The sequence below is a fragment of the Cryptomeria japonica genome, chromosome 10 (assembly GCF_030272615.1).
Source record: "Cryptomeria japonica chromosome 10, Sugi_1.0, whole genome shotgun sequence".
NCBI classification, from domain to species: Eukaryota; Viridiplantae; Streptophyta; class Pinopsida; order Cupressales; family Cupressaceae; genus Cryptomeria; species Cryptomeria japonica.
Window position 1 is genome coordinate 84,568,776 of NC_081414.1, and position 27,425 is coordinate 84,596,200.

At 36.8% G+C, this 27,425-nt stretch overlaps 1 protein-coding gene across 1 annotated transcript in view; it reads left to right on the forward strand.

The window, feature by feature from the left end:
• LOC131033298 (uncharacterized) overlaps window positions 1-26,997 on the forward strand; it is a 66,620-nt gene extending 39,623 nt beyond the window's left edge. Inside the window, exons 4-14 of the mRNA XM_057964484.2 lie at window positions 1,534-1,608; window positions 2,521-2,599; window positions 2,916-2,986; window positions 3,798-3,899; window positions 4,024-4,113; window positions 4,237-4,311; window positions 4,429-4,461; window positions 4,768-4,848; window positions 25,800-25,865; window positions 26,265-26,413; window positions 26,551-26,997. Coding sequence (XP_057820467.1) covers window positions 1,534-1,608; window positions 2,521-2,599; window positions 2,916-2,986; window positions 3,798-3,899; window positions 4,024-4,113; window positions 4,237-4,311; window positions 4,429-4,461; window positions 4,768-4,848; window positions 25,800-25,865; window positions 26,265-26,413; window positions 26,551-26,572 — 843 coding nt within the window. The 3' untranslated portion in view covers window positions 26,573-26,997. The remainder of the gene's footprint in view (window positions 1-1,533; window positions 1,609-2,520; window positions 2,600-2,915; window positions 2,987-3,797; window positions 3,900-4,023; window positions 4,114-4,236; window positions 4,312-4,428; window positions 4,462-4,767; window positions 4,849-25,799; window positions 25,866-26,264; window positions 26,414-26,550) is intronic.
• The last annotated feature ends 428 nt before the right edge of the window (window positions 26,998-27,425 follow it).

A 27,425-nucleotide genomic window follows, 5' to 3' on the forward strand; every position in this document is an offset into this window, starting at 1 on the left:
ACATGGTTCTACTACTTACCAGCTGCCTCCTAGACCAGAGGATCAGAATCATATTGTGTGCCTCTTTTATTTTATAGGAGCTATACTGGCCTTGGATATTAAAGGAGTTTCTAGAGTGTGTTGATTTTTCGTAGGATACCCCACGGTGGCCTTTTGCGTTGGACACTCCCCAGTGAACATTATCTCTCGCAGTGAGTAGTGATAGCTTAGGTGACTTGTCCATTTTAGATGCAGACATGGGTATTAGATGAGGTTTCCTTCTAGTCTTCACTGGCACATGCTTTGGGGGTTCTTGTTTGCCCTTCATTGCTATTTGTTAGCGGCACAGTGGTTTATTTTGTTCTAAGTACTTTTATTATTTTGTCTCTCAGGTTCTTTTTACCTAGAACTTTGTATTGTTAACTGCTGTAAGCTCTAGTTCCCATGACCTACTTTTGGTCATCTGTGGACATTAATAGAATTTCTTTTTAGCTTTCTTTCATTTATTATGCTTACATGTGGAGCAATATTGAATAATATCTAGCCATCTGTCCTTGCTTTTACCTTGCTGGAAGTATACCAGGTTTATTGGTGTGGTTGTTTTGCAAAATAGCTAGTGTGAAGCTTCTTTACTATGGCAATGATTTCCAGATTGTATTCCTTCTAATTTGGTTTCTTATCTTCGCTTCCTTTATCATGGTATTTTGAATGATGATATTTCTGTGTATACCTCCAGTCTTTGTATTTCTCTTATTTTAATATGTTTTAAAGTACTCATGTTCTGCGATCTAATTTATCCCACTAAGAATTCTCCTCAGCTCAAGGAGAACATTCCACAGTTTCAGTCCTCAACCTGAACGTGGAGCAGATTTGAGAGCATATGAACATCAATGAAAAATTTATAAGGTCTCAGACAATGCTTTTCTTTATAGCTATGGCAACTTTTATTTGCAGTTCTGTCCTGTTCTGTCATAGTTGATAACAAAATCTCATACATATCTTTAAAAGCCTCTTACATTGACTGCCATAGAAAATTCTTACACTAGTTATTTGCAGATCTGCTATGTTATAATCAAATTCCTCTTTACTGTTTCCTCTGGCATCTTGGTATCCATTTGACTACAGAAGCTTCACTTTATATGCTCCACATTGTCAGCTTGGTCTTGAATTTTGTAAATTTATCTAGTTTAAATATTTCTTTTAACTTAAAAAAACAAAAAACTTGCCAGTAGGGAAAATATTCATAAAAGGTACAAAGATAAATTAGCTCCTCTTGCAGGTTATCTGGCTTTGTACTTATTTGACATAAAGGCAAAAAAAAAAATTAAAAAAATAACTGATTACAAAGTATGTTTGCCTGTCTTAAAAAAACTCATAGCTCAATTCTGTCTGTCATAAAAAGACTGATGGCTCACCAATTCTAGAGAATCAATAAAATCCAGATGGACTGAAAATATAAAATCAAGGTGTTTATCTGTTATTTTTCTGTTACATTACTGAACTATATGTTTTTATGTAATTTCATGGTTTTTATTTTTTTTTCTCTTTTATCAGGGATTGATAACAAAGATAGATGAAACTGGACAGTCAGATGGCAACTCTGAGACTGCTGCTATTCTTGCAGCACAGGTATCTGGGTTTTTTATTTTTATTCAAGGTATCTGTAGAGTTCAGGTTTTTTTTTTTTTGTATTAAGTATCATAGAATCACAAAGTTCATTTTTGCTCATTCGAGCATCCACGTTACAAACTTATTACATACTAGCTCCTTTTGAGCACCAAACTAGAAACAACAATTGGAAGACCAAGGGTCACAACTTAGAAATCCACTTTAAACAACCAATGGAAGACCAAGAGTCACAACTTAGAATTCTACACAAAGGTGTCCCTCGTGGGAGTTGAACGTGGGTCTCCACATTGAGAACTCAATGCTTTAACCATCTAAGCTCAACCCCTTGGACGAGTTCAGGTTTGTTGAGTAATATGATTTGTTTTATTGACAAAAGAAATAATTTAGCAAAACAATTAAAGATATTCTGAAAAATGAGTCAGTGAAATGGTATATGCTTTTGAATTTTTTCTTATATTAATGGATTTTTTCTATGTTTTGTGATCCTTGTTGGATGTGTTTGACCGGGGGCTTGATCGCTATCACGTCTTATGTTTCAACCTGCATTATGTGTGGATTGAAAATCTCAAATTTTATTTGTCTTGTATGTATGGCCTAGTGAGCACCATTTTCAATTGACACAATGTTGGCAAACTTAATTGGTTTATGATTTTTTAATCCTTTTCTGATTGATGCCTTGTGTGATATAGCATTTCCTCCACCCTGCGGCCCCTTCTCCCCTGCTCTCTGCAGGCAATATCTCTGTGTTTTAGAACCAATTCCTAAATATGCTAATTACTGCCAATATGCTTACCAGTGTGTTTGTCATGTAGTGATGAGTTTGTAACTGAAATAGTAATGATCCATTTAGTATCAAATGTCAAATGCAATTTCTTTGGTCTTTACTGTTAATATTTTTGTTTTTATGTATAGGTACGTCGTTTGGCGCAAGAAGTAAGGCAGCTAGCTGCTTCCAGGCCAATAACAGTTGTGAATGGCTCTGGCCAAAGTGGTATGCTATTCTTTTGTCCTCGGTGCTCCTTAAATAAGAATCCTTTGCCAATAGCTCATTGGTGTTTGACTAGAGTGACTAGTTCATGAAATCTTAGTTTAGAGTTAACACACTGTAAAGTATTAAATTATTAGATGTTGAATAATTGTTAACTTTGCAGACACTGTAAGACATTTTAAAATATTCTGATGTTGAAAGTTGATTCTTCATTTTGAAGTTGGATATTTTGATGACAGAATGATTAAACACTATGCCAATTTTATGTTGGTCTCAATGTAATCAATAAGTTAATACTGTCTATTTTGTAAATCTTCAGGGAACCTATCATCTCTTTTGATGCCAGTTGCTGCCCTTGGGGCAATGGGATATTGCTATATGTGGTGGAAAGTAAGTTCTTCATGGTTTGTGTTGTTTTTGTACAATATGCAGTGTTTTTTTGACTTGCTTATCAATTACAAATATCTTGCTCATATGAGCATCAAGATAAGACCAATGAGCAAACACTCTAGAAATCACCTATGGAAGACCAAGAGCACTACTTAGAAATCCACTCTTTATTTAGAAACCACCTCCATATTAGAAGCCAACTATGGAAGACCAAGAGTCACAACGTAGAAATCCAATTTAGATGTTCCTATAGGGAATTGAACTTGGGTCTCCACAATGAAAACCCAACATTTTTACCAGTTAATAAGCTCAATCACTTGGACAATATGCAGTATTTTTTTTTGAGTTTTGCATCAAATATTCTTGTTTGTGGTTTGCGGAATGCTATTGTGACACTTTTTGGAATCCTTTCTCTTGATCTGAGGTTGCTTTTGTCTGTGGTCTTGGAATTAGATGATATATTGAATGCATGGTATTGCCCTACTTGGTCATGCATATTTAATTGTTTGACCATATAAATTTATGGCTCTTCAAACATCATAAAGAAATTGTATGTAGACAATATTTTAAGTTTACAATTTTTTGAAATGCATACAGTTGTTGTATACTCTTGCGAATGATAATCAATGATGAATATGCATAATTAGCATGTCATATATATGCATAAGAATGGTGTAACTTGCTTATTTAGTAAGCCACTGTATACTAGCAGTGTATATATAGTTATATATATAGGCAATTCTTACATGGTGCAAATTTATAATCAATTGTTAATAATTGTAACTGATCTGTTGTGTTTTCAAAATTTCAGGGATGGTCCTTTTCCGATGTCATGTTTGTTACCAAGCGTAACATGGCCAGTGCTGTTGAATGTGTGACCAAACAGTTGGATCAAGTTTCAACAGCCCTTGCTGTAGGTTTTAAACTTGTTTTCCTAAGACCTTTTCTGAATGTATTTTATTTGTCAAATGTTGGCCACTGTAAACTTTAATGTTTGGAAGTTGGCAGTGTCATTAATAGTGTTCATTTTTGTTCAGGCCACAAAGAGGCACTTGACCCAGAGGATTGAAAATTTGGATGGGAAAATGGACGAGCAGAAAGAAATGTCTAAACTAATTAAGAATGAGGTTTGTTGTCTACCATTCTAGTTACTACATTTTGCATTATTTGCCATAATAAAATTATACACAAGCTAAAATTTGAATATAACTTTTAATTGCTAACTATGGGAATGTAATGTATTTGTGCAGGTTATTGAAGTCCGTGAAGATATTTCTCAGATAGGATTTGATATTGATTCAATTCAGAAAATGGTTGCTGGGCTGGTAATCATCTAACTAATGCAATAATTTTTTTGACCAGTTATTAAATATCGTGTTATAGCAATTACGTTGTTTAAACAAGATCAGGCTGATGTTTGCACCTTCATATATATTCAACAGGAGGGAAAGATTGGCTCACTAGAGGATAAGCAGGTACACAAATGAATCTTTCAGAAAAGCATTTGTATTAAGTTACTATTTGTTTTCATTCTCTAGGGTTGCATAGAGACTTCAATTTTTTGTGCCAAGAGGATATGCCAACATGGACATTTGTTTATTTGCCAGGATGTTTTATAAAACTCTTTAATTTTACATTTTTTTGATTATTATTTGTGATACAATTTGTGAATGATTAAAGCTCTCCACTGGATTGTGTCATGTAAGTGGATTTAATGGTGCTAATATATACCATTTCTTTTATTTGCTCTAATTTTATAAATTGTAAACAAATATTCTCAGGATTTTGCAAATGCTGGTGTGTGGTACTTATGCCAATTTGTAAAAGGAACTAAAGATGGACGCATGCCAGAAGTTCTACAGGTTAGATTTCAACTCAGAGTACCATATTCACAATTTTAATAATATCATTTTACACTCGATTTCTTCCAGAGTTTGGGGAAACTGTATTTTAGGAAGAATGCATTATACTCTAAAATATTAGCAATAAGAACTGTTTTCAGTGGAATGTATGGTAAATATACGCATCAAGTTGTGAAAATTTAATTCTCCATTTTTTTTGAATTGATGTGTGATGATCTTTCCCTATATGGTACTGAATTTTCCTTTCAAAATGATTGTGATAGAATACAGAATCAATAGTTAAATCCTAAGTCACAAGGTTCGACGGGAAAAATTCAAAAAAAAAATTCGGATAAAATTCTCCTTATATAATTTAAAAAAAAAAATATATGTATACTTCTAATAAATTATCAAAATAGCTTAACATTGCTAAATAGATTTGAATTCATTATAAAAAGATGGCACATTTATAAAACATAAACCATAAGAAAAATAGGAATTTCAGTAATGCTAGTGATCATATATGATATGCCTAATACAATGTAGAGCGGAATCCCTTTTGAACCTGCAGAAGGAAGTGCACTTGACACCTGCATTTATCTAAGAAATTTTTTAATAGGTGATAGTTCAATGTGGGTTTGCAAGATATCATTTTCTGTCTGGCCTTTATATAGCCACAGCTAGGGACCATGTTGAATTGAATCTTAGCGTGCAGGAAACCACCCTCTTATTCTAGGAACTTGCCATTTCTTTCATACACAAAAGTGTCATTGTATTGGATTACTTTATTTCACATTTGTAATTTTTGTAAAAGTTTATTCTGCCGTCTGCCCACTTTTTAGCAGAATTTTTTTATGGCCGAATTTGAACGATTTTTTTATAAAAGTTTGAAATTCAATTAAATTCGAACCTCATCCATGAAAATCGCTGTATTCTGTGACATAGGTTAAATCTATTTAAGTTTATCTAAGTTACCGGTTCCGGTTCGGACTCAGGTTCGGATTCGGCAAATTTTTTTTTTTTTTTGGGTACGGGTACGGGTTCGTCTATACATATATATATATATTTTTTAATTTTTTTTTTATATATATATATGTTCAAACTTCAAACATCAAAATTATATATGTTCACAGTTCAAACATACAAATATGAAACATACAATGTAACTTTCCCATACAATGATACATAAATGATAACAGATAAAATCATAAATCATAAATCCATAATTGCCAATGCCAATAAATATTCTGATATTGATATATCATAAATCATAAATGTAATATCATATTCATAATTTGCAAAAAAGATAATATTCAAGTTTCAAGTTTCAAAATGTGAAAATGTCATGACACAATAAAGTATAAAGTTAAACATTCAAATTACAAGCCATCTATGGGATTTAAATTCCATATTCATCTTCATTTGAAGCATCCAACCCAAGCCCACGGTCATCAAGTGGTTCAAATTCAGCATCAATTGAACCAATATCAAATGGAATGCCACTCCCACTAGCTATGTCTCTCTCAAATTCCATAACCGCCTCGTCTATAGAGACTTGGCAAAGTTGTGCAACTGTAGCATCTAAATCAGCACACTCACGGGCTAGATCCCAATTCCTTGTTACACCCTCACTATATTTAGGGTCCTTATGTGACAACAAACGAAGGTTGGAGTGTACGTAGACCAAATCCTCAGCTTTCTTTGCACCCAAACGATTACGTTTGATTGAGTGGATGAAGGAGTATGTACTCCAATTCCGCTCAGCTGAAGAAGAACTTGCAACCTGTTAAAAGTTAAAACATAATTAGAAATTTATAAATTAAAATTATAAAATAAAAATATGATAGCATCAAATGGAATTGGAAAACTATAAAAATAAAAAATAAAAAGATACATACTTGGGAGTTAAGTTTAATTGCAAGAGGCTGCAAGTAAACGGAGCCTTGACCATGTACATACCACCACTCATCAGCATCCATCCCATATCTAGCATTAAGAGCTACAACATCATGATTTTTTGCAGATACAAATTGGCCAAACTCCCTCATGACAATATTTCTTGTCTCCTCATCTCGATATATCTTTTTAAAGGCAGCCCTATAGCCAGAAGCAACCTCTGCATCTCTATATGGTGGCACCCTCCTTGGTGTTGCAAGCATCTCTGCATTATAAAATTTTGGCGTCAAAGCAAATGCTAAGAGATTGTTGACGTGTATTTTGTACACTGCCTAACACAGAATAAAATACCCAAGGGTACCTTATCCTCTCTTGAATAAAGCCTCTGATTGCTGAAGATGTCGCGAGAAAGGATCAATCAGGACGACTCCAAGGTTCTGTAATGTAGGGTCTCTACGTGTGGATAAGCACCAGTGGTCGTTGTGAATGCTGTTTCATCAAGGGGCCTTACGTTTCCGTTCAGGAATAGATTTTCCTAAAACTAACAAGTTCTCAAAAAGATCAAAAGGTAGGGTTTGGAAGAGATGAATCCTAATCTAATCCTAAGAATGACTCAATGTAGGCTAGACTTGGCAAGATTCGACCAATTTCAGTATTGCCAAGGAATTACAACTCTACTGAGATTGATGCGATCTTCTAGGGTGACTATTGATTTTCAAATCATCAAGAATCATAGACACTACCATGGAGGTACATATCAATAGTTCAATGATGATTGAAGGTTTAAGCAATCCAAATATCTCCAGTTGACCACACAAGGCGTCCTTACAATCAGTAAAAAGCTAGTGGTTTGGAATATGAATCTCACCAAAGATCAAGCTCAACACTTAGTCCTTCAAATTTAAACACTACTTCGACTAAGAATGATTCAAGAAAGTAAACAACCATGAAGATAACCACGAGAATTGCAATAAAACACCATAACTTCAATATTTTATTGATCTCAAAGTCAACATAGACAACAATTGCTTGAAATTCTTTCTTCAATGCTCAATCTTACTACAAAATAACTTTCTTCTCTCCAAAAGCTCTAATTCTACTATGCTATTCTCTATCTATCTCTCTATATATCAAAATGAAAATGAGTGAGGGTATATATAGCATCCTCAATTACAATGAACGGCCCAGATCAAAAGAAGATCAACGGCTGAGATTTTGACACCTAAACCCTAATTAGGGTTTTATTACAAAAAGTTCCCCTTTTATTGAACAATATTAAATGCATAGCCAAATATTTAATTGGCACAAAAATCTAGGAAACATAGACCAATGATAATTAAGGTGCCACATCATCTATAACAACCTCTCTTCTAGAACCTTGTTCCCTTTCCAATGCTCCTTCTTAGCATATGCAGTGAATCTGGACACAATTCCTTCAATCTCAGCAATAGGAATCTCTGGAAGATTCCTCATTCGTTCCTCCAAGTGGATGACCTGATCAAAAGACTTGAGAAGAGCTGCATCCCATCCAGGCTCGAGTTCTTTGATTTTCTCAATCAGGAGCATAGTGGCGAACATTTGATCTCTTTGCTCATCGGTGATAACATTCTCATCTTTGCAAAAGATGACCTTGACCTTCTCCTCCAACTCTTGAAGATTCACATCTATCTCATCTTCAATCCTCCTGCCAAGAATAGAACACAACACCTCAAACACCTTGTCCTAAATTGGATGGATGACCTCCTCAACTTGATTGCATTTGGTACTAATGTTTTCGAAAAGAACTTCCTTCTTCTGGAGTAGAGTTGACCGCTGGAGTAAATTATGAGCCCCTCCATCCATTATCTTTTCTTGTACTAAGATCTTCCTTGGTGTTTGTCTGATTACTTGCAGAACAGGAATGATAACATCTCTAGTGTGGGCAAAGGCGGCTACTGTTATCATTAGGTTATGAATGATCTCAAGGACCTGGATAGCTCGATGGGTAGTCTGCATCATTCTTGTTGCGAACTCAATGGCAACGGTATGGGATTTGTCAATCCAAGAGCTCATAAGCTGAACCAAGCTCTTAACTCTTTCTGCCTCACCAATTGATTCAAGGGGAAGTGCTTGCACAGGAGATACTGCTGGATCTTGACGTCCCAAAGGCTGATTGAGATGGCTAAAGTAGCCTCTCCAAGCACCGACCTCTCGCTCAAGCTTTCTATTCTTTTCCATTTCTTCTTTAAGCTTGTCTTTAAGTGCCTCGAATGAATCAGTGGCCTCATCTAGTGTCTGCTCGGCTGTGAGTGGACCAAGCTCAAATGTTTCTACATCATACTCTTCTGCAAGGATTTCACCTTCATACTTGTCCACTGCTGGTGTGGCTATCTGCAACTTCCTGGATCCTGTCTCATCTCTGATCATCTTGGACATCTTGGTAGCCTTCCTTCTTTCTGTCACTTCTTGAGAATTTCCAACAAGGCTTTCTAAATCAATTACATTATCTTCATCCTCGATCACAATCACCCTCGCTAGCCTCTCCTTTAACCAGTCTGGAATGGCGGACCTTGTCTCTCTAACTTGTATTTCTTTAGGCACTGATCCCTCATCTCGGAGAGGAGATGTCACTTCATCATCATTCCTGTCTTCGTGTAGCTCATTGACCTGGGGAGATTGACTTGATGAACGTTGAGGTGCTTGCCTTTCTTCATGTTTATCATTCTGAACCATTGATTCCATAGATTCCTCAACTTCAAGTACCCTTTTCTCTTGTCCTTGACTTGTCCTTTTTTCATGTTGGGAAGATGTGCTGGATGAGTGACCTCGATGGGCCTCTTGCTTCTTCTTGGAGGGTTCCCTTTTCTCAGGTCTTTCTTTCCTCTTCGCGCTTCTAGGATGAGGATTGCCTTCACTTACGCATCTAGGGTGTGGATTGTCTTCATTTGTGCTCCTAGGATGAGGATTGCCTTTGCTTGTGCTTGTTCCTCCTTCCCCTGGCTTTTCTTCCAAAGTAAAAGTCATCGACGTGTTTTGTTCTCTCAACTTTTGATGTTGTATATCCACCCATCTGCGAGTACAAGACAAAATCGGAGCCATCAAAGTTCTCAAGTCTGTAATCTCAGGTTCATTCCAATCTATTTTCACTGTTTTGTCCTCTCGGTCATAAGATGATTGGAGATGCCTGCCACTGTCCTGGGCTTGATCGGCCACTCTGTAAACTTTGCATTTCCTGATGAGATCTAAAGGTAATCTGGAATGCAACTTTCTTTTCACCTCTAAATCACTTGAGAGATTCATCAAAAAGTCCTCTATCTGAAATTCGTGCTTGTACTTTCTATCGACTGTTTCTTCTACATATCCATAAGGATCAAAGTTCTCTCTCAAGGCAAAGAATGAAAATGAATATAAGGCCAACTCCTTCTCTGCATCATCCATGGCTAGAGCATTAGGACATACCTCAACTGAATTCCCTAGTATGATAGGCACAGGAATTCCATTTCCATGCCTGTGTCTGAATGCCTTTGCATAAGCTGCCAACTGCCTAGTCACCTCTAGTAACACTATTCTGTCTGTGGGATATCTTGGCAACATATATGGTGGTGAAGGACACCCATGAACTCTAATATATGTAAACTTCTGGAATTGGATAAACCAAGCACCATACCTCTTTACAAGCTCCTGTGCATCTTGAGATATCCGATTGTGAATCCCACCTTGCAACGTCCTGGTGATGTTCATCGTGAAGGTATCATTAACTAACTTGTAGTTACTTCCAGGTGGATGATGCAAATGAACATAAGATTCACAAACTCTGACTTCCTCGGGCCCCCTTCCGATCGCTCCTCTGTGAGGTAGTCCTGTGTATTCAAAACTCCTGATCAAGGCATATATGATGTACGAGCTCATGTGGAAGGACTTGGTAGCCTTCAGTCTTCTCAACTGCACGTCCAAGCAATGGCTAATAATTCTAGCCCAATGAATTGTTCCTTTCCCTTGAACTATCACTTGGATGAAGTAGAACATCCACTTCTCAAAATAGAAGGCTTGAGGAGCCCCTGTAACTCGATTGAGTAAAGTTATCAAATCTCTGTACTCTTCCTGGAAGTCGATCCTATGTGGCGTGTTTGGAATCTTGCTCAAGCGAGGACGACTTTTGAGTAACCAATTCTTATTGATGATGCTTAAGCAGGTGTCTGGATCATCTTCGTACATGGATCTGGCTCCTTCCAAGCTTTTGTAAATCATATCCTTATGTTCTGGCAGATGGAGAGCTTCACTAATAGCCTCCTCTGAAAGGTAAGCCAAAGTATTTCCATCCTTGGACACGATTGATCTGGATTGTGGGTCATAATGGCGGGCACACTCGATCATCAGCTCATGACACTGGACTGCTGGAGGGAAGCCGGCCACCTTGATAATGCCACTTTCAATTATCCTCCTTGCGACAGGTGATGGCTTTCCAATGTAAGGGACCTCTCGAAACTTCTTCACACTGAAGTTTCCCAAGTTGGTATCTCCAATGTTGCTCCACTTTGACACGATCTTGGTCTCCAATTCTTCATTCTTTTGATCTTCCTTCATGAGGGCTGGACGACTAGTGGATGCTCCTGCCTTTGGGGTCGCCATCTGGACACCTACACAATATTTCATAATGAGCAATATACTTTGCAACGTAGAAATATAGACTGGATTTAAATTTTTAAATTTAGGAAACTTCATGATAAATCTTTGAATTATCATTTCCTAAATATAACTATGCAATTTGAAATTCAAGATTTCAAAATTTGAACAAGGGAGATCTCGCCATACCTCTTCTTGAGAACTAACTCTAAAAAATGATGCAAAATTAAGAAATTCGCTAGGTAAAAATGAAGATCGAAGTCTTCTAGCAAATGCGCCTCCTTTATCAACTTCACCACCTTTGTCTTCAATGCCTTGAGGAAAATTCGCTCCACCTCTAGCCTCCAACAAAGTTCGCACTCCTTCTTAGACCAGATTTCGCACTCCTCCTTGCTTCTCCAAATCGCACTTGGATAGATGATTTAAATGATGGATTAGAATGCCTTAAAACACTTCTCTTATATAGGCGCTCACTATTGCAATTGCCCGTAGGCCGACTTGGAAAATAGGCCAAAGAATAAATAAAATTTAAATAAAAGGAGAGGCCGACTTTGGCAAAAACATTAAAAAGACACCTTAAGCGCTTTGAATTTTAATTTAATTTAATAATAATTAATTTTAAATGCCTTTACCATTAAAATTTCGATTTTTTAAAGGCCTAAATTAATTATTAAATGCCCATGCGCACTTATTAAATGCCAATTTAATTAAATATTTTTAAGTTTTTAGCGAATTTGGCATTTAATGCAATTTGAAGGATATTGGCGCCTAAGCATGGGAAAAATAAGGGAGATCAAACAACATTGCTCTGGTCCCTGGGAAAGGGACAGGAGCGCCCATGCATTTTGGCCTTGTATTTCTTGCTTTTTACGTTCAAAGTCTTATCTTGGACGTCCAAAATGGCATTTTCGCTTGGAATCTTGAGTTTGATTTGTTCCATCTTTGGAAGGAGTGCACCTTAAAACATTTTCGCTCTAGTCCCTTGGTGAGGGACAGGAGCGATCTTACCTTTGTCCTTGGTCCTTGTCTTTTCCAATCGCCAATTCATGTTGCAGGGCAATCAATGATCATTATCGCTCGTTCTATGCATGTTCATCTTGCTTTCTCAAGGCAAAATTGACCCTCTTAAGATTTTCGCCCTGGTCCTCCAGTGAAGGACAGGAGCGATTTTGCATTTGTGCTTAAGATAGTCGATTCTTGGAGTCAATTCCTTGTTCATCGTCCTGCGAAAGACATTTTTGACTTTGCATAATCTAATGTTGGCGTGGTCTTGGAAGACAATGGTTGATTCTATAGAAATCGCCCTGGTCCTCCAGTGAAGGACAGGAGCGATTTTTGCATTATTGCACACATTCATGATCATATCAACTTCCAATAACCTTCAAGGCGAAAAACGTCATTGCTTATCCCATCTTGAGTGTTGGGAACGAAAGTGGCATTCTAAAATTAGGCATACTTGAAGATTTCGCTCTGGTCCCTTGGTGAGGGACAGGAGCGCCCTAGCCATTTTTCATCCAGCCTTGTGGTCTTTGCAACTTTGTTCTTCCTTGAAGCATTTCAAATATCATCGCCATCTTGTGCCTTGGCCTGGATTCATCCAAATTTGAAGGAAAAGACTTGATGATGTGTTTTTTTGCCCTGGTCCCTGGGTGAGGGACAGGAGCGACTTGGCCATTATGGGCTCACTTGTGCTTTGCCAACATTCAAAATTATCTTCAACGGATTGATTACGCCTTCCTTCCTTCATCTCAAACGTAAAACTTGCTTTTCCTTTGCCCAAAACTTGTCTCTTGAGAAAATCGCTCTGGTCCCTGGGTGAGGGACAAGAGCTTCCTTTAAAAATCGCCCTGGTCCCTTGGAGAGGGACAGGAGCGCCTTTTGTAACTTAGGTTGATTTTCTCCTTTGTGGCCCATTCAAGTTATATTCAACGAGCAAAACATACTTTTCTTGACCTCCTCAAATCGCGAAATCACTTAAATCTTGTGAGGATAATGCAAATTTGGAATTCAAGCTCTGGTCCTTCAGTGAGGGACAGGAGCGACTTTTGTCCTCAAGGCCAAATCTTCACAATTTTCATCTCAAATTTCCTTTGCTGGGGGAAGATACGATCCTTTTGCAATCCGTGAACGAGAGCCTAAGTCCAAAAAATGTCCAAGAAGGTGTGTTTGAAGAAAATCGCTCTGGTCCCTTGGAGAGCGACAGGAGCGAACTTGTCTTTCTAGGCCAAAAGTTCAACCTTTTACTGCTAACGACTAAGTCTGGATACTCCATTATGCTCGCTTCATCTTTCCTTGCGTCCTTGATGCTCCAGTTTGATCAACCAAGACCAAAAATGATCAAAACAAGCCATTTCGCCTTGGTCCTTTAGTGAAGGACAGGAGCGATTTTGCCTTAAACCTTAAAAACTTGTCATTTTTGAGTCTTCAAAATCTTCAAAATCCTCACTTCACGTCCGATCATATCCCCTGGCGACCCTGCACAAAACAATTAAGACAAGTCAATAACCAAGATGCATAAAATATCAATTTCGCCTTGGTCTCTGGGAGAGGGACAGGAGCGATTTTACCTCCATAAGCCAAAATATCCAAAATTTAGGTCTTCAGTCACTTCACAAGGCATAAGTAGGTCATTTCTAAGGCCAGGAATCAAATATCAAGCTATCAAAAATTTGGTCAAAATTTACCCAGACAAAAATTATTGCACAATTCCATCATTAAAATGCTAATACTTAGACAAAATTTGAATGTGCCCTCAAAACCCCTGACTGGACCTATCCTGAGACATACTTGACCTTCCTGACAGGCTCATCCTATTTCAAAATTTGCAACTCTCGGGAGGATGCTCAATACTCGTCAAAATTTGACTGGACTCGGCTTCAAAATACCCAATAGAAACCCCCTAAGGCTTAACCCTAGTCCAGACGACTCACTCACTTAATCAAAACCCTAAGAGCAGAGAGAAGAACAGGCAAAATAGAAGCAAAAAAAAAAAAAGAAGAGGGGGTCCCCATTTTAATGGGGCGATGTGTGAAATGGTCACAACAGAGATGTAAGGGGGTGGTCATTTTGTTCCAACGGTCAACAACAATTTTCTGCACAACTTTGAAAAATGTTTCCGTTGGGTCATTTTCTTTTCTATTTATTACTTCTTTTATTTTTTCCACCATGCAATCCATGCCATCATAAATCTCGCCCAAACATGGGCGATTAGTATCAGCATACCTGATCATGCTCATGATGGGCTCAGTGAAATTCAAAACATATTCCACATCATCCCACCATTTCTCACTAAGGATCAATGCTCTTACTTTTAGAGCTCTTTCTGTGTGGGACTGCTTCCATACACTCCACAAGCTATTGATGACCATAGAACTCAAGGCGTCTCGCACCTTCAGAAGTCGTCTTAAGACGAGCGTGTGAGATGCAAATTGTGTTTCAGCAACCTAACATGACATAACAAAATACACAACATATATCAAATGCAAGTCTATAAAAAATACAAATTTAAAACTAAAAAATTTAAAAATAAAATTTAAAATTAGTAATTATAAATTACCTTCAACAACTCCAACTTGGAGAAGGTCCTGAAAATGGCTTGTGACATATGATGATTAGTCACAAACATTTGAATCTTCTCGCCCTCCGCATACAATTTTTTCACCCAATCAATTTGTGTGCCAAGCTTTTGCCTGATTAAATTGAGTGAGTGTACTGTGCATGGTGTCCAAAAGATGTGACCATATGTAGCCTCCACTATAGTCCTTGCTGCCCTACAATTTTTAGCATTGTCAGTTACAACTTGGACAACATTTTGAGGCCCCACCATGTCAATGTATTCTATCAAGATATTGGCAATGAAACTTGCATCTTTCACTTGCCCCTCACAATCCACTGCTTTCAAAAACATTGCCCCTTTAGGACACACTGCTATAACATTGATCAATGGCCTATTTTTACAATCTTTCCATCCATCAGAAACAATGGTCACACCTGTTTCCTGCCATGTATCTTTGATGACCTTCAACTGTGACTCTACAGATGCTTTCTCCTTTGCCAATAAGGTGGTTCTCACCTTTTCATACCTTGGACAAACATAATCAGAAGGTGTATTGCAAAGAGTATGCACCATGTCCCGAAAGTAAGGTGATCTAACAAGGTTGAAAGGAAGCCCATTGCCATAAAGGCAACGTCCAATTTTGGAATTTGCAATCTCTCTCATTTCATTTTTGAAGGCAAAATCCAATGGGCCTCATTTCTGTGAAGCCACAACATTCTGATTCTCTACTGCATCAACTGGTGGGTTTTGCATGAAAGGATGTGAACCAGCTGGTCTTGTGGAGCCAATGCTACTAGAAGGCCTCTTAGACATTGAGCTTGGATGGACAAGAGGATGATCAGTCTTTGCTTTGCTACTTCTCCTATCAGCTTCCTCTTGTTCTCTAATATATCCCAAAACTAGAGCTTTTGACAGCCCCTTGCCATCTGATCCCTTACAAAATTTTATTCCACGCCTAGGGATGAAACAAAGGTGGCCTTTCACTCGAAAGTATGAGCTGGTATATTCAGTGCCACAATGGTTGCATTGCCAAACAAAACCCCCACCACCAGACACTGGCTTGATCATTGTTGTATAATGCCAAAGTGGTGAATCTTGATCAATTTTAAAGGGGGTATTTTCAGTTTAGACATTTGCAACTAAACTAGAGCTTGCACTTGCACTTCCAGTTCCAGCCATTATGTATGATTATATGAATAATGCACCTAAAATGAAAAGAGAACGCACAACATTATTGAAAAAAATTATTAAAATTTCGGTATTATAACCCCATACTATGCATACAAAGTGTAAAAAAAATATACAAGACTTCTTTAAAAAAAATAAAAAAAACTTTAAAAAACTTTAAAAAAAAATTTAAAAATTTGAAAAAAACTTGGAAAAATTCTTGAAAACTTGAAAAAAATTCAGATTCACTTACCTTTAATGGCTAAATCTTTCTTCTCCAGTGATTCCTATGCCTTTGATGTGTGTCTCACACCTTCGTAGTCATCACCTTCGAAGAAAAATACAAAAACCAAGAAGCCTGATTGTAGAGAAAAAATCTTCAAAAATGCAAGTAGAATAGGTTGAATGCATGTTTTGATGCATGAAATGCATCATAGAGGGGCGGATTAGGGTTTAGATGTAAAAATAAGATTAAAAAAACTGTTTTTTAATTGTTTTTAATTGCTTTCTAACTCGTGGGCCCCGTTTTTGGGAACCCACGGGCTTGGGTTCACCCGGGTCCTCCTGGGTTCGACCTGGGTCCCACCCGGGTCCTGCCCAGCCGCCTGGGCAGGACCCGGGTGGGACCTAGGTCGAACCAGGCTCGGACCAGGACCGGGCACGGACAAGGACCAGGACCCAGCCATTTTTGGCAAGAACCGGTAACATAGAAGTTTATCTTACCAGTGATTGTTGAAAATTGCTAACTTTGTATTGCAAGCAGTCTGTCCAGGAAGTTACAAACTAACAGATGGTTGCGACATAGGAATAAATCTTGGTGGAATCTCCTTGAATCTGCACCCGATGTAATGCTTCATCTAACAACTTGAAACAAATCTAATCTAAGTGAGGAAGAGAAACCATGCGACTTCAAAATAACTCAAGTAATCACCAAAATCAATGAAGCAGTCTTATTATCTTGACAACTTATAGCAACAATTTCTTACAAATTCTCCCTCTTTTACAAATGAAGGGGTGAATCCCTTTTATAGGCCCCAAAATGAAAATGGACGGCCTAGATTACAATGAGATCAACGACTAAGATCTGCCCATGCAAAACCCTAAGGGTTTGACCAAGAATGACTATATGTGGCGCCAAGTAGTGGGTATGACAATAAATGAGGAATCATGCCCATTTGCATTTATAACCTATCACTCCCAAATAAGGCGTCCACTTTGCATTAAACGATCCACTAATCCATCAAAGCGCCCACTATGCATTTAATGACCCATCACTCCATCAAAGTGCCTAGTATGCATTAAATGATTCCATGCATTTAATAGGTTCTAGCCCAAATTAGGACGACCATTATTTCTCTCTTTGAGGGCAAATGCAATGAATCTGGTCATGACGGCCTCAAACTCTCCTACAGAGATACTTGGCGTAGTCTCCAACTTATACTCAACATAGCAGTATCCTTTTCACACTTGGAGAAAAACTTCTCCCATCTTGGCATAGTCTCCCGAGCCTTGCGCATTATGATTGAGAACAAGGAAACATTCTCCAGATGTTCCTTCAAGAAGGATTCCACGAAGAGGAATTCAAGCAGTCTGTCCTTCATGTTGTCCACTATCAGCGCCTGCTCAGTTAGCTTTTTTGCAAACAATGCCTCAACGGTGTTGAGGATTTCTTCCTGAAGTTTCTTGACTACTATCCTCAATAGAGCTGACTCCATATTAGATCTTTCGAAGAGTTCTTTCCTAGTACTTACCAAAGAAGCATTAATCGTTTGGGGAATTAATCGGCAAAACAAAAGTATAAGATTTTTTGAAAAAATCGAGAACTAATTGGGAAAAAATTGGCAAAAAATTGGATTAAAAAAAGGGTAAAAAATTATAGAAAAAGAGTACTTTCTTTTTAAATTTAAGGGCATTTCCATAGCACAAAGATGTAGATAGTTTGCCGAATTGGAATCATAATCGGGGTAAGTGGGTACAATACATTGTTATGTCAAATTTTTTTGGAGGAACTCGGTATGTTCGGTACATTTGTACAAAAAAATATTAAAAAATAAATATATTTTTAAAATTAAATATATATTAATTATATATTAAAATTAAATAATATACATTATAAATTAAAAATAAATATTATTATATTTACATTAATAATATTTATTTTTAATTTATAATTTTTAAATTATTTATATTTCTAATTTACATTTTTATTAAATTATATAATTATTCTATATAGTTTAATAAATGACACACTAATATAATATATAATAATTTTAATTTACAAATCATTATATATATATATTAATTATATATTAAAAATTAAATAATATACATTATAAATTAAAAATAAATATTATTATATTTACATTAATAATATTTATTTTTAATTTATAATTTTTAAATTATTTATATTTCTAATTTACAATTTTATTAAATTATACAATTATTCTATATAGTTTAATAAATGACACACTAATATAATATATAATAATTTTAATTTACAAATCATTATAGATATATTAATTATATATTATAAATTAAATAATATACATTATAAATTAAAAATAAATATTATTATATTTACATTTATTAATGGTCTATAAAGATACGAATTTTTAAATTATTTATATTTCTAATTTACAATTTTATTAAATTATATAATTATTCTATATAATTTAATAAATGACACACTAATATAATATATAATAATTTTAATTTACAAATTATTTTATAGTGTTAATTACTAAATTATTTTTAATTATATATTAAACATATAGTAAATAATAATATAAATGAATGTAAGGATTGTCGCTTATAATTTTTTTTATAAATATATAAAGTTTATAATTCCCCAAATTAGATGTCATAGTTTTTAATTTAGAGTTCAGATTTTAATTTAAAGTTCTCGATAATATAAAGTTACCAAAAATAAGGAAACCACGGAAAGCTTATTCTTGTATTTCTCAAGCTTTATTAGTTGCAGAAAGGTTATTTCCGATTTTTTATTTATAATTCCCAAGTGAAATAGCGAGACAAGGTGAGGCTCTTATTCAGAATGCAAACAAAAATATTTAAGGTTCAATTTTCAGCGATACAGAAAGTCATTAAGGTTTTGCAGAGGTCAAAATGTCCGGCAAAAAATTAAGGACAAAAATTTCGAACCCTAACTAATTCCATGCAAACTATACCTAGAATCGGTCTATTTAAATAGGTGATTTTTAGGGTTTGTCATTTTTTTAGCCGAGCAGATATTTCACAATTTTCAAACACGATTTTGCAGAGTTCTACCCGCAATTAATCGGCCAAAGTCATTGACTGATAGTCAACGATTTTTTGGCCAGACTTTGGGGAAAAAATCGTCATTTTTGACGATTTGCGATTATTCACGATTAATCGTGACTCAATGCTGATTTTGCTTCTTTGGTACTTATTGCATAGAACCGCTGAGGGAAGTCATATGCTTCATTTTCCCTCATGACTTCTCCATCTATTAACGCCTGTGTGGGAATCTCCATTAGTGCCTCAAGACGTGCAATAGTCAAGTCTTGATAGATGTGCGTATCCGCCCATGAAGTGTCTACGCTTTCTAATTTTCCAAGGATAGCCAGGATCCTCAAGTAGAATTGAGCCAAATCTTTAATGAATTTGGAAGCTGTAGTCGAGACGTTCTCTACCCATTCCTTAGAACATTGAGCAATTTTCCTTATTTCTTCGAGTTCATCCACTAATTCCTTTGGAAGCAAAGAGGGAGGATCAAAAGTTTGATCTTTTCTCTGAACGGACGCATGGAGCTTTGTACATACATAAAGTTTTGTTCTCACTCTTCAACTTTCTTCATTCGCTCATTTAGTGCTAGGGAAGATTCATCAAATTCTTCTATCACTTGTGCCCTGGTAGCACGCCCCAGGTCAATTGTTGTAACATAATACTCATTTGGAGTGATCTTGTTTACGTCCTTGTCAACCGTGGGCACAACCACATGCAAAGTCTTGGATCTTCATTCATCTCTCCGTAACCTTAGAGAATTTCTTCGCCACTTTCTTCTTCGATGTCTTGTTTATCCGGTTCAAAAATTCTTCAATCTCAAGTGGAGGATCCATTTCTTCCTTTGGCTCTTTCCTCATTCTCTCTTTCAGCCAATCTGGAGCAGCTACCTATTGGTCCTGTATCTTAATCTGTTCTTGTTCTTGTTCCTTTGTTACTTCCTCAAAGGGTCCTAAGTCTCCCATTGTTGTTTCTTTGAAACAATATTGAACATGCTGTTTTGTATCCGAAGGAAGTTCTTGTTCTTCATTTCTTTGCGGAGTAGGCCTTCAGAAAGCATTGGCATTGAGTATATCCCATGCCTGCGAAATGTCTTGGACTTCATCTAAGACCTGACTTCCTGCAACTTCTCTTGTGAAGATATCAACTTCATGTACGCTTGAGGAGTTGTCAGGTGATTGCACTTCTTCCAACCTTTGTCTCTTTTGCCGTGGTTCCTTCCTTGGAATATCTTGCCTTTTCCTTATCTGCGAATTCTCGGGAACACTTCTTCTCTGAGGAATTGCTTCTTCTCTGGCCTGACCTCATGATCACCCTTTAGTGGCCTCATCTGGGTATTCCAAGTCTCCCATCAAATTGTAAGTCAGGTGGGCATTCTTTGCCTTCAACTTATTGATATGATGTTTAACCCAGTGCCTTGTGAATTTCATAACTGGCCGGCTTAATTTATCTAAATCATCAATTTCGAGTCCTGACCAGTTAGAAGCTTGTGAAACATGGAAACAACCCCAAAGTGTGGGACCTTGTGCAAGGGGGTTGAATCTCCGGAGAAGGCCAACTTCCTTCTCAATCCAAGTGTAGGTGCTGAACCAACTCAACACTTCAAATCTTACTTCTAAACCTATCCTAACAACTTGTAGAGGAAAAGGGAAGAGAGAAATGCTAAAAATGAAAGGAGGTGATGCACCAAGACAAGAGATGTTTCTCTCCCCACCTGAAATGGCACAAAGAATCAACTGAAATACCTAGGAGATGCACAAACTTCAGTTGCATGAATTACCTTAATGCACATATGGAGGTTAGGGCTTGCTGAATGTCAAGAGGGGAGAAGGTTTCCCACAAGTCACATCCAAAAATAGGTTAACACAACATATATGTGAAAGAAAGCCACAAACATACACTTACAATGAAGGTACGAATACATACACAACATACATAAGCTGAAGTAAGGCAAGAATGATGATTTCAATTCATTATAAGGCCAATGGCCAAACTTACAGTTGCAAAAATGCAAGATAAATACAAGTCTTTAAGAGAAGTGAAAGAGCATAGAGTAGCTCAAGCCAACAGAGAGAGAACCCTTTACAATGAGGCTTAACAACCTTTATATAGAAAACTGGTCGCAAGAGTTGTTGAAGCATTAAAAGCCTTGAGTGTTGATCACGCCATCTAGAAGTGTTGCAAGCTGGAAGGAAGTTGGGAAGACTTAGGCTTGGGATCTCTGGATTTCGGGGTTGAGGAAGGGAAGACTAAGGAAAGGAACTTCGGAACTTCAGGGTTCCGGAGTTTCGGGGAAGAGAAGAAGAGGCTAAGGAAGGAACTTCGGAACTTCAGGGTTCCGAAGTTCCGGGGAAGAGAAGAGGAGACTACGGAAGGAACAAGAAGGAACTTTGGAACCTCGGGGTTCTAGAAGTTCCGGGGGAGAGAAGAAAAGGCTTAGGAAGGAACTTTGGTTTCGGAGTTCCGGGGGAGAGAAGAGGAGACTAAGGAAGGAACTTCAGAACTTTGGCGTTCCAGAGTTCCGGGGAACTGAAGAAAAGGCTAAGGAAGGAACTTCGAAACCTCGGGGTTCTGGGGAAGAGAAGAGGAGACTAAGGAAGGAACTTCGAAACCTTGGGGTTCTGGAGTTTCGGGGAACTGAAAAAAGGCTAAGGAAGGAACTTCGGAACCTCGGGGTTCCGGAGTTCTAGGGGAGAGAAAAGGAGACTAAGGAAGGAACTTCGGAACCTCAGGGTTCCGGAGTTCCGTGGAAGAGAAGAGGAGACTTAGGAACTTGGGAACCTAGGAGTTCTGGAGTTTCGGCAAGACAACACTTCATACTTCATGATTCCATTGTTTTCTCTTTGATCAATTGAGGCAGCGCTGGTCCAAAGAACATATCTCTGATCGGTTCTCACTGATGGACCAAGGGTGTCATAAAATGACAACAGTATGTTCCTAGGTTCCCTTGTGTGCTTAGTGGCATTCAACAAATAACAAGCATGGCCAACACCGAGCCTTAAACCTTCTTAAATAGGAGGATTTTCCAAATTAACAAATATGTCGGCCTTAGAAGAAAAATGACCTTGAGTCAGCCAAGGAACAAAAAAATACAAAAATATAAATTTATTTTCTAGGTTGGCCCAAAGAACTGACACAGCATGGAAAGTAACAATAATTTTATTTATTTATAATTTCCATTTATTCCTTATTTGAAAAATAAAACAGAAATCAATGGGTGTTGTGTAACACTGCTTGACAGGCTGGTCGACCAGCCTCTTTCAATTTGGGCTCAGCACACACAAACAAATTCATCTTCTCCCTGTGTTGAAAAATCATGGCGACATTAGTTTTCAACTTCTGAAATCTCTCCTCTGCCTCATCTATACCCTTATCAGTTATCACCATCATGTGCCATCCTCTGTTGTGGTTGATTCCACCTCTGTACCAGCTATGGGCTCAAAGTTTCTAAAATCTCCAGCTCTACTAGATTTTGTAGTGGGCATAACAGCGAAAATGTGCAAATAGTGTGATAAGAAACAACTTACAGGTGTTTCAAACTTGACCAAGCTGATGCCTAAACTGCCAAGTTATTCTCTACTAATTAACCAATTATGCATTCTAACTCTATGACTACACAAATAATCTTCATTTTGCTTATAACAAGTGTTATAGTCTTGAAATCATGGGATAATCATAAACAAGCATCCAAACATCAAAACAAAGCAATAAAAAGCATGAAACGACAACAATAGACACCGAAAAGGAGAAAACTCTAGCTGGATGAGCAAATCGCTCTCCAAATTCCACTATATTTAGTCAAGAATACTCAGGGATGATGAATGTAGATGTGTACATGACCAATACAGCTTGTTTACAAGTCACAAGAGCCTAATCATCCATCTTTATTGTGTTCTGTTCTAGTACTTTGTTCCAACATGACTTAGAATGCATCAAATAACTTGCTCTGAATTTAAATAACATTGCCAACATGTGTGCAAGCATCGAAACATGCTTCACCAAGTAGAAAGGAGCAGCGAAAACCTTTCAAATTCCATGCTCAATATGTATAGAAATGGGTTAGCTGGTAGTGGTTAGATGCGTAGCAAAATTTGTTGTTTTTTTTGACCTATGCGCAAGTCTGTCTTCTTCCCTTGGATGTATTGGATCACACTGGGTCATTGACAACCTTGCATATGAGTCTTGAATGTTCCAAAACTGACAAAAATCAATTTAACCACATGAAATAGCTCCATGAATGGTATTTCTTACTGAAGTAGAGAAAAACAATCCTTACGATTGTATAGTCAAGCTCTGATTTTGAATGAGGAATTCCTTCCTTAGAAGTGATTGAAAATGAACATATGCCCCGTTGACGTCTTTTTTATGACAGTGTTGAACACAGAATAAAGTTACCAACGGTCACCTTACTCTCTCTTGATCAAAGTGCGATTGTAAGCTAAGATTCCAGAAAGTTTAGACAATTGACTCGAAGGTTCCTATATGCAACGGACGTGACTCGGTTGATGTGATATACTGGTAATCCAAGGGGCCTTATGCTTGAATCATTCTTTCACTTCTTCACTATGGCTGGAACTACATCTTCAGATATAGCAATTCTGTGATGCTTCTGCTTTGAATGAACTGAACTGGAATGAACTGAAATTTAAAGGAGAAAGGGTTGGAAGGATCTACTCCTAAGGGCAGTGATATCAATAGATAACGCTTTAGTGGACAAATTCCAAATAAACCAAGCTCTGTTTTGCCAAGTTTAACTACAACTCCGCAAGAACTGGTGCAATCTTCTGAGGATGTTGAAGTATTTTCATATTGAGAAAGTGGATTTGAATACCCAATATGATGCAATCCAAACGACTATTCACAATCGAACTTAGCACAAATTTGGTGGCTCAAGCTAACTTTACACTGCAACTTATAATCAAAGCACTATACTATATTACTACTACTCTAAGTGAGGAAGGTGAAATCATGCAAATTTAAGTGGACACCATTAGAGAACAATGTTTCATTGTTATTATCTCAAAAACTTATTGCAACAATTTCATACAAATTTTTTTGCTTACAAATGAAGGGGTCACCTTTTTATATAGGCTTCAAGCCTTGGCTACGTGCAAAACCCTAATTAGGGTTTGCCCTAAAAGATTCATTAAATGCCCACTTTTTCCATTTACAATATATTATGAGATGCCCAAAATGGCGTCCACTTGTGCATTAAATGCACCATCTTCATCAAATTCGTCCAACATGCAATAAAGATTCCTCCGTGCAAAACTGCTCACGTTGCCATAAATGCCCATCATCTCTACATGTGACGGCTGCATGCAAAAAGAATCAGCCATAATGCCTTAAATGTGACAGCTACATGCAAAAAGATGCTCCACTACCTCAGTGTGCGTTGACCTGGCTGCCACATGGCGAGAAACCCCTGGAGAGAGAGAACTTTATCTGGGAAGAATTTTCTTGAGATTTTGAATTTGCCTTGTCTTGGAGGAGATGTTTCATCAATTTTCAACATCTCCTATTTTTTAAGAATTTTTTCAAATTTGAGTTCCGGGGTCCAAGAGAGAGAAAATTCTCTCACCATTCCAAATCTATCATCATTTTGAAATTTGGATGATTTTTGATGCCCGAAACTGGATTTTTCAAATTTTTTTCCCGGGGGGGGGGGAATTTCTTGTTCAGTTCATCCTTGATTCCTTCCTTGCCTTCAATTTTTTTTTTCGCCTTCAATTCATCCTAGCGTGGAATTCATGTTGTGAAGGAATTCTCCTTTGGAAAGAAATTTCTTCCTTACCCCTGTCCAACACTTCATCTCCAACTTGGGTGCTAAAAACACATGGAGAAGGATTTTTGCTTGAGGAGGAATAATCCTCCATACCCTTCATTTGGTGCCCATTCTTGACCTTGATTCTACTTTACCCCTGAGGAAGGAAACTCTTTATGCCTTGGTCAATTTTTCATGATTTCCAAGAACTATGTCTTGAAGGAAGGAATTTCCCATATATTGTATAGTTTAAAGTTTATACTAAAGCTCATATGTTTCTGATGAACAATGTTCTTCACAAACAAGAGTCCCATGCTGTTACTTGCAAATAGTAACTGTCTTAATTTCTTCTAATTAAATTTGATTGTTTTTAGTGCCGAGTCATGCCATAAGGACCTATTTTACATGTGGTCAATGCTTTCCTCTGTTTTCTTCGTGCTATAATTATACATATTTTGATTATTATTTATTTTTCTTGTAATGACTGCTGAATGTTAGAACTAGTAAATTTTCAATTTTCTAATTTGCTATGGTATGAGCATTTAGGTCACCAGTTATCTTTTTTGAGGGTGAGATTAACTTAGTGATTAGTTATCACATGATGGTACTGATTGTCTCTTATTTAAAGTATTCACTGTTTTTTTCTTCTAAAATATTTTAGGAACTTATCACATACTGATGATGATTGTTTCATTTTTTAAATGCATGCACTGTTTGTTGTTCCAGGACTTTCCTGCTAAGGCTCAATTAGGACGCTCTGCCCCTATGTTTGCTGAGGAAAAAAGTTTAAAGGTGTGTTGTCTTGCCTGTTAAGTAAATGGACTAAGGTAAATCATTCTGAAGCTGTTGCTTCTCTGAAGGAGTTGTAAATGATTTGTGTGATAGATTTTTCTTAGCTTCCTATGCATTAGCTGTGCAGTTACAGCATTGTAAGTATGTCTGACAAATTTTAGCAAACTGATATTTGTACATGGATATTTGATACAAGATGCAGTCTAGTCGCACTAATTGCAGCACTCTGTAAATTAGGGGGGCAAAGTTTGATCTGCATAACATTATCTCGTTATGATGTCACTAATGCTATGTGGTCACTACTTAATACTGGGTTTTTGGGAGTGATGTAGCATCTATCTTGCTGTTTAACTGAATTGAGTCTTGACTGAAGTGATTTTGTTAATGCATGATTTGCAGGGACTCCAATACCTTGCAGATACCATTGAGAAAACAAAACCGAATGTAGTCTCATCAAATGATATAGATGATATATCTTCCAAAACAAAAAGTGTAACAGGGCCCACCAAAATACACAGATCATTTGCAAATTGTGTATCTTTGCGAAGGTTTACAGTTCAGATGTGCTAATTTCAATTGTTATTTCCTAATGATTAGATGGTCATAAGCATTGCATTAGTGCAAAAATGGATGAACATTATCAGAAAGATATTGCTCTGAATCCTGATTACTATTTTCTGGACAGGACCATATCTCTGAATGAATGAGGGAGTTGACTCTTTATTACTGCTAGACTTGATTTTTCTTGCTTCAGCCATGGTGTTGGCAATGGCAGGTATATTTCACAGTGAATAAATTATTCCAAGCACAGTTATCATACGGAAGGTTCTTTTTAAGAGATTCCGTACAGAAGATTCTTTTGAGAGTTTTCATTTGGAAGTAATTCAACTATGTATTTATGTGCAGATAGTATATTGGATTCTGTAAATTCTGAAAGTGAAAATTTCTTTTGTATTAATTTGTGCTGGACTTATTTTGATGTTTTTACCAGCTGAAATATATTATCAAATTTTTCTTGAAAAGCAACAATATGTGTAAGTCTACGGTTTTTCAAACCTGGAGTTATCCCTATGTTCTATGATTTTGAGAAACTCAAATGATGATGAGAATTTCCCTTAAATTTCAAAACCAACCGTACTCCAGGATTTTGTTTTCTTGTTTCTCTTCCATTTCTTTGAATTCTTTCTAACTGTACATTTTCCACCAAAGAACAAATTGTTTTTGAACTTGGTGCAAACAAATTTAACTTTTTGGGTATTTTCTCTATTTTCTTAATACTTGAAATACTTTTCTATTTCTATAAGGGTTTAACCTAATCTATCAATCTGTATAATGCTTCTGGATTTGATTGTGTGAGTTTTTTTGCATCAATCAATCCAAGGTTTAACTTGCGGCAAAATTTGAGGTAACTAATGTTGACTTGCTATATTAGTTTTAATATTGTTGTAATCAATTATTTACTTGACATGACTGTACATCTTTGGAGTGGGTGACAAAAAGGTTCTTTATTGTGTTTCCTCTCTTATATTTTGGGATAGACCTAGTGTACCTTACTGACAA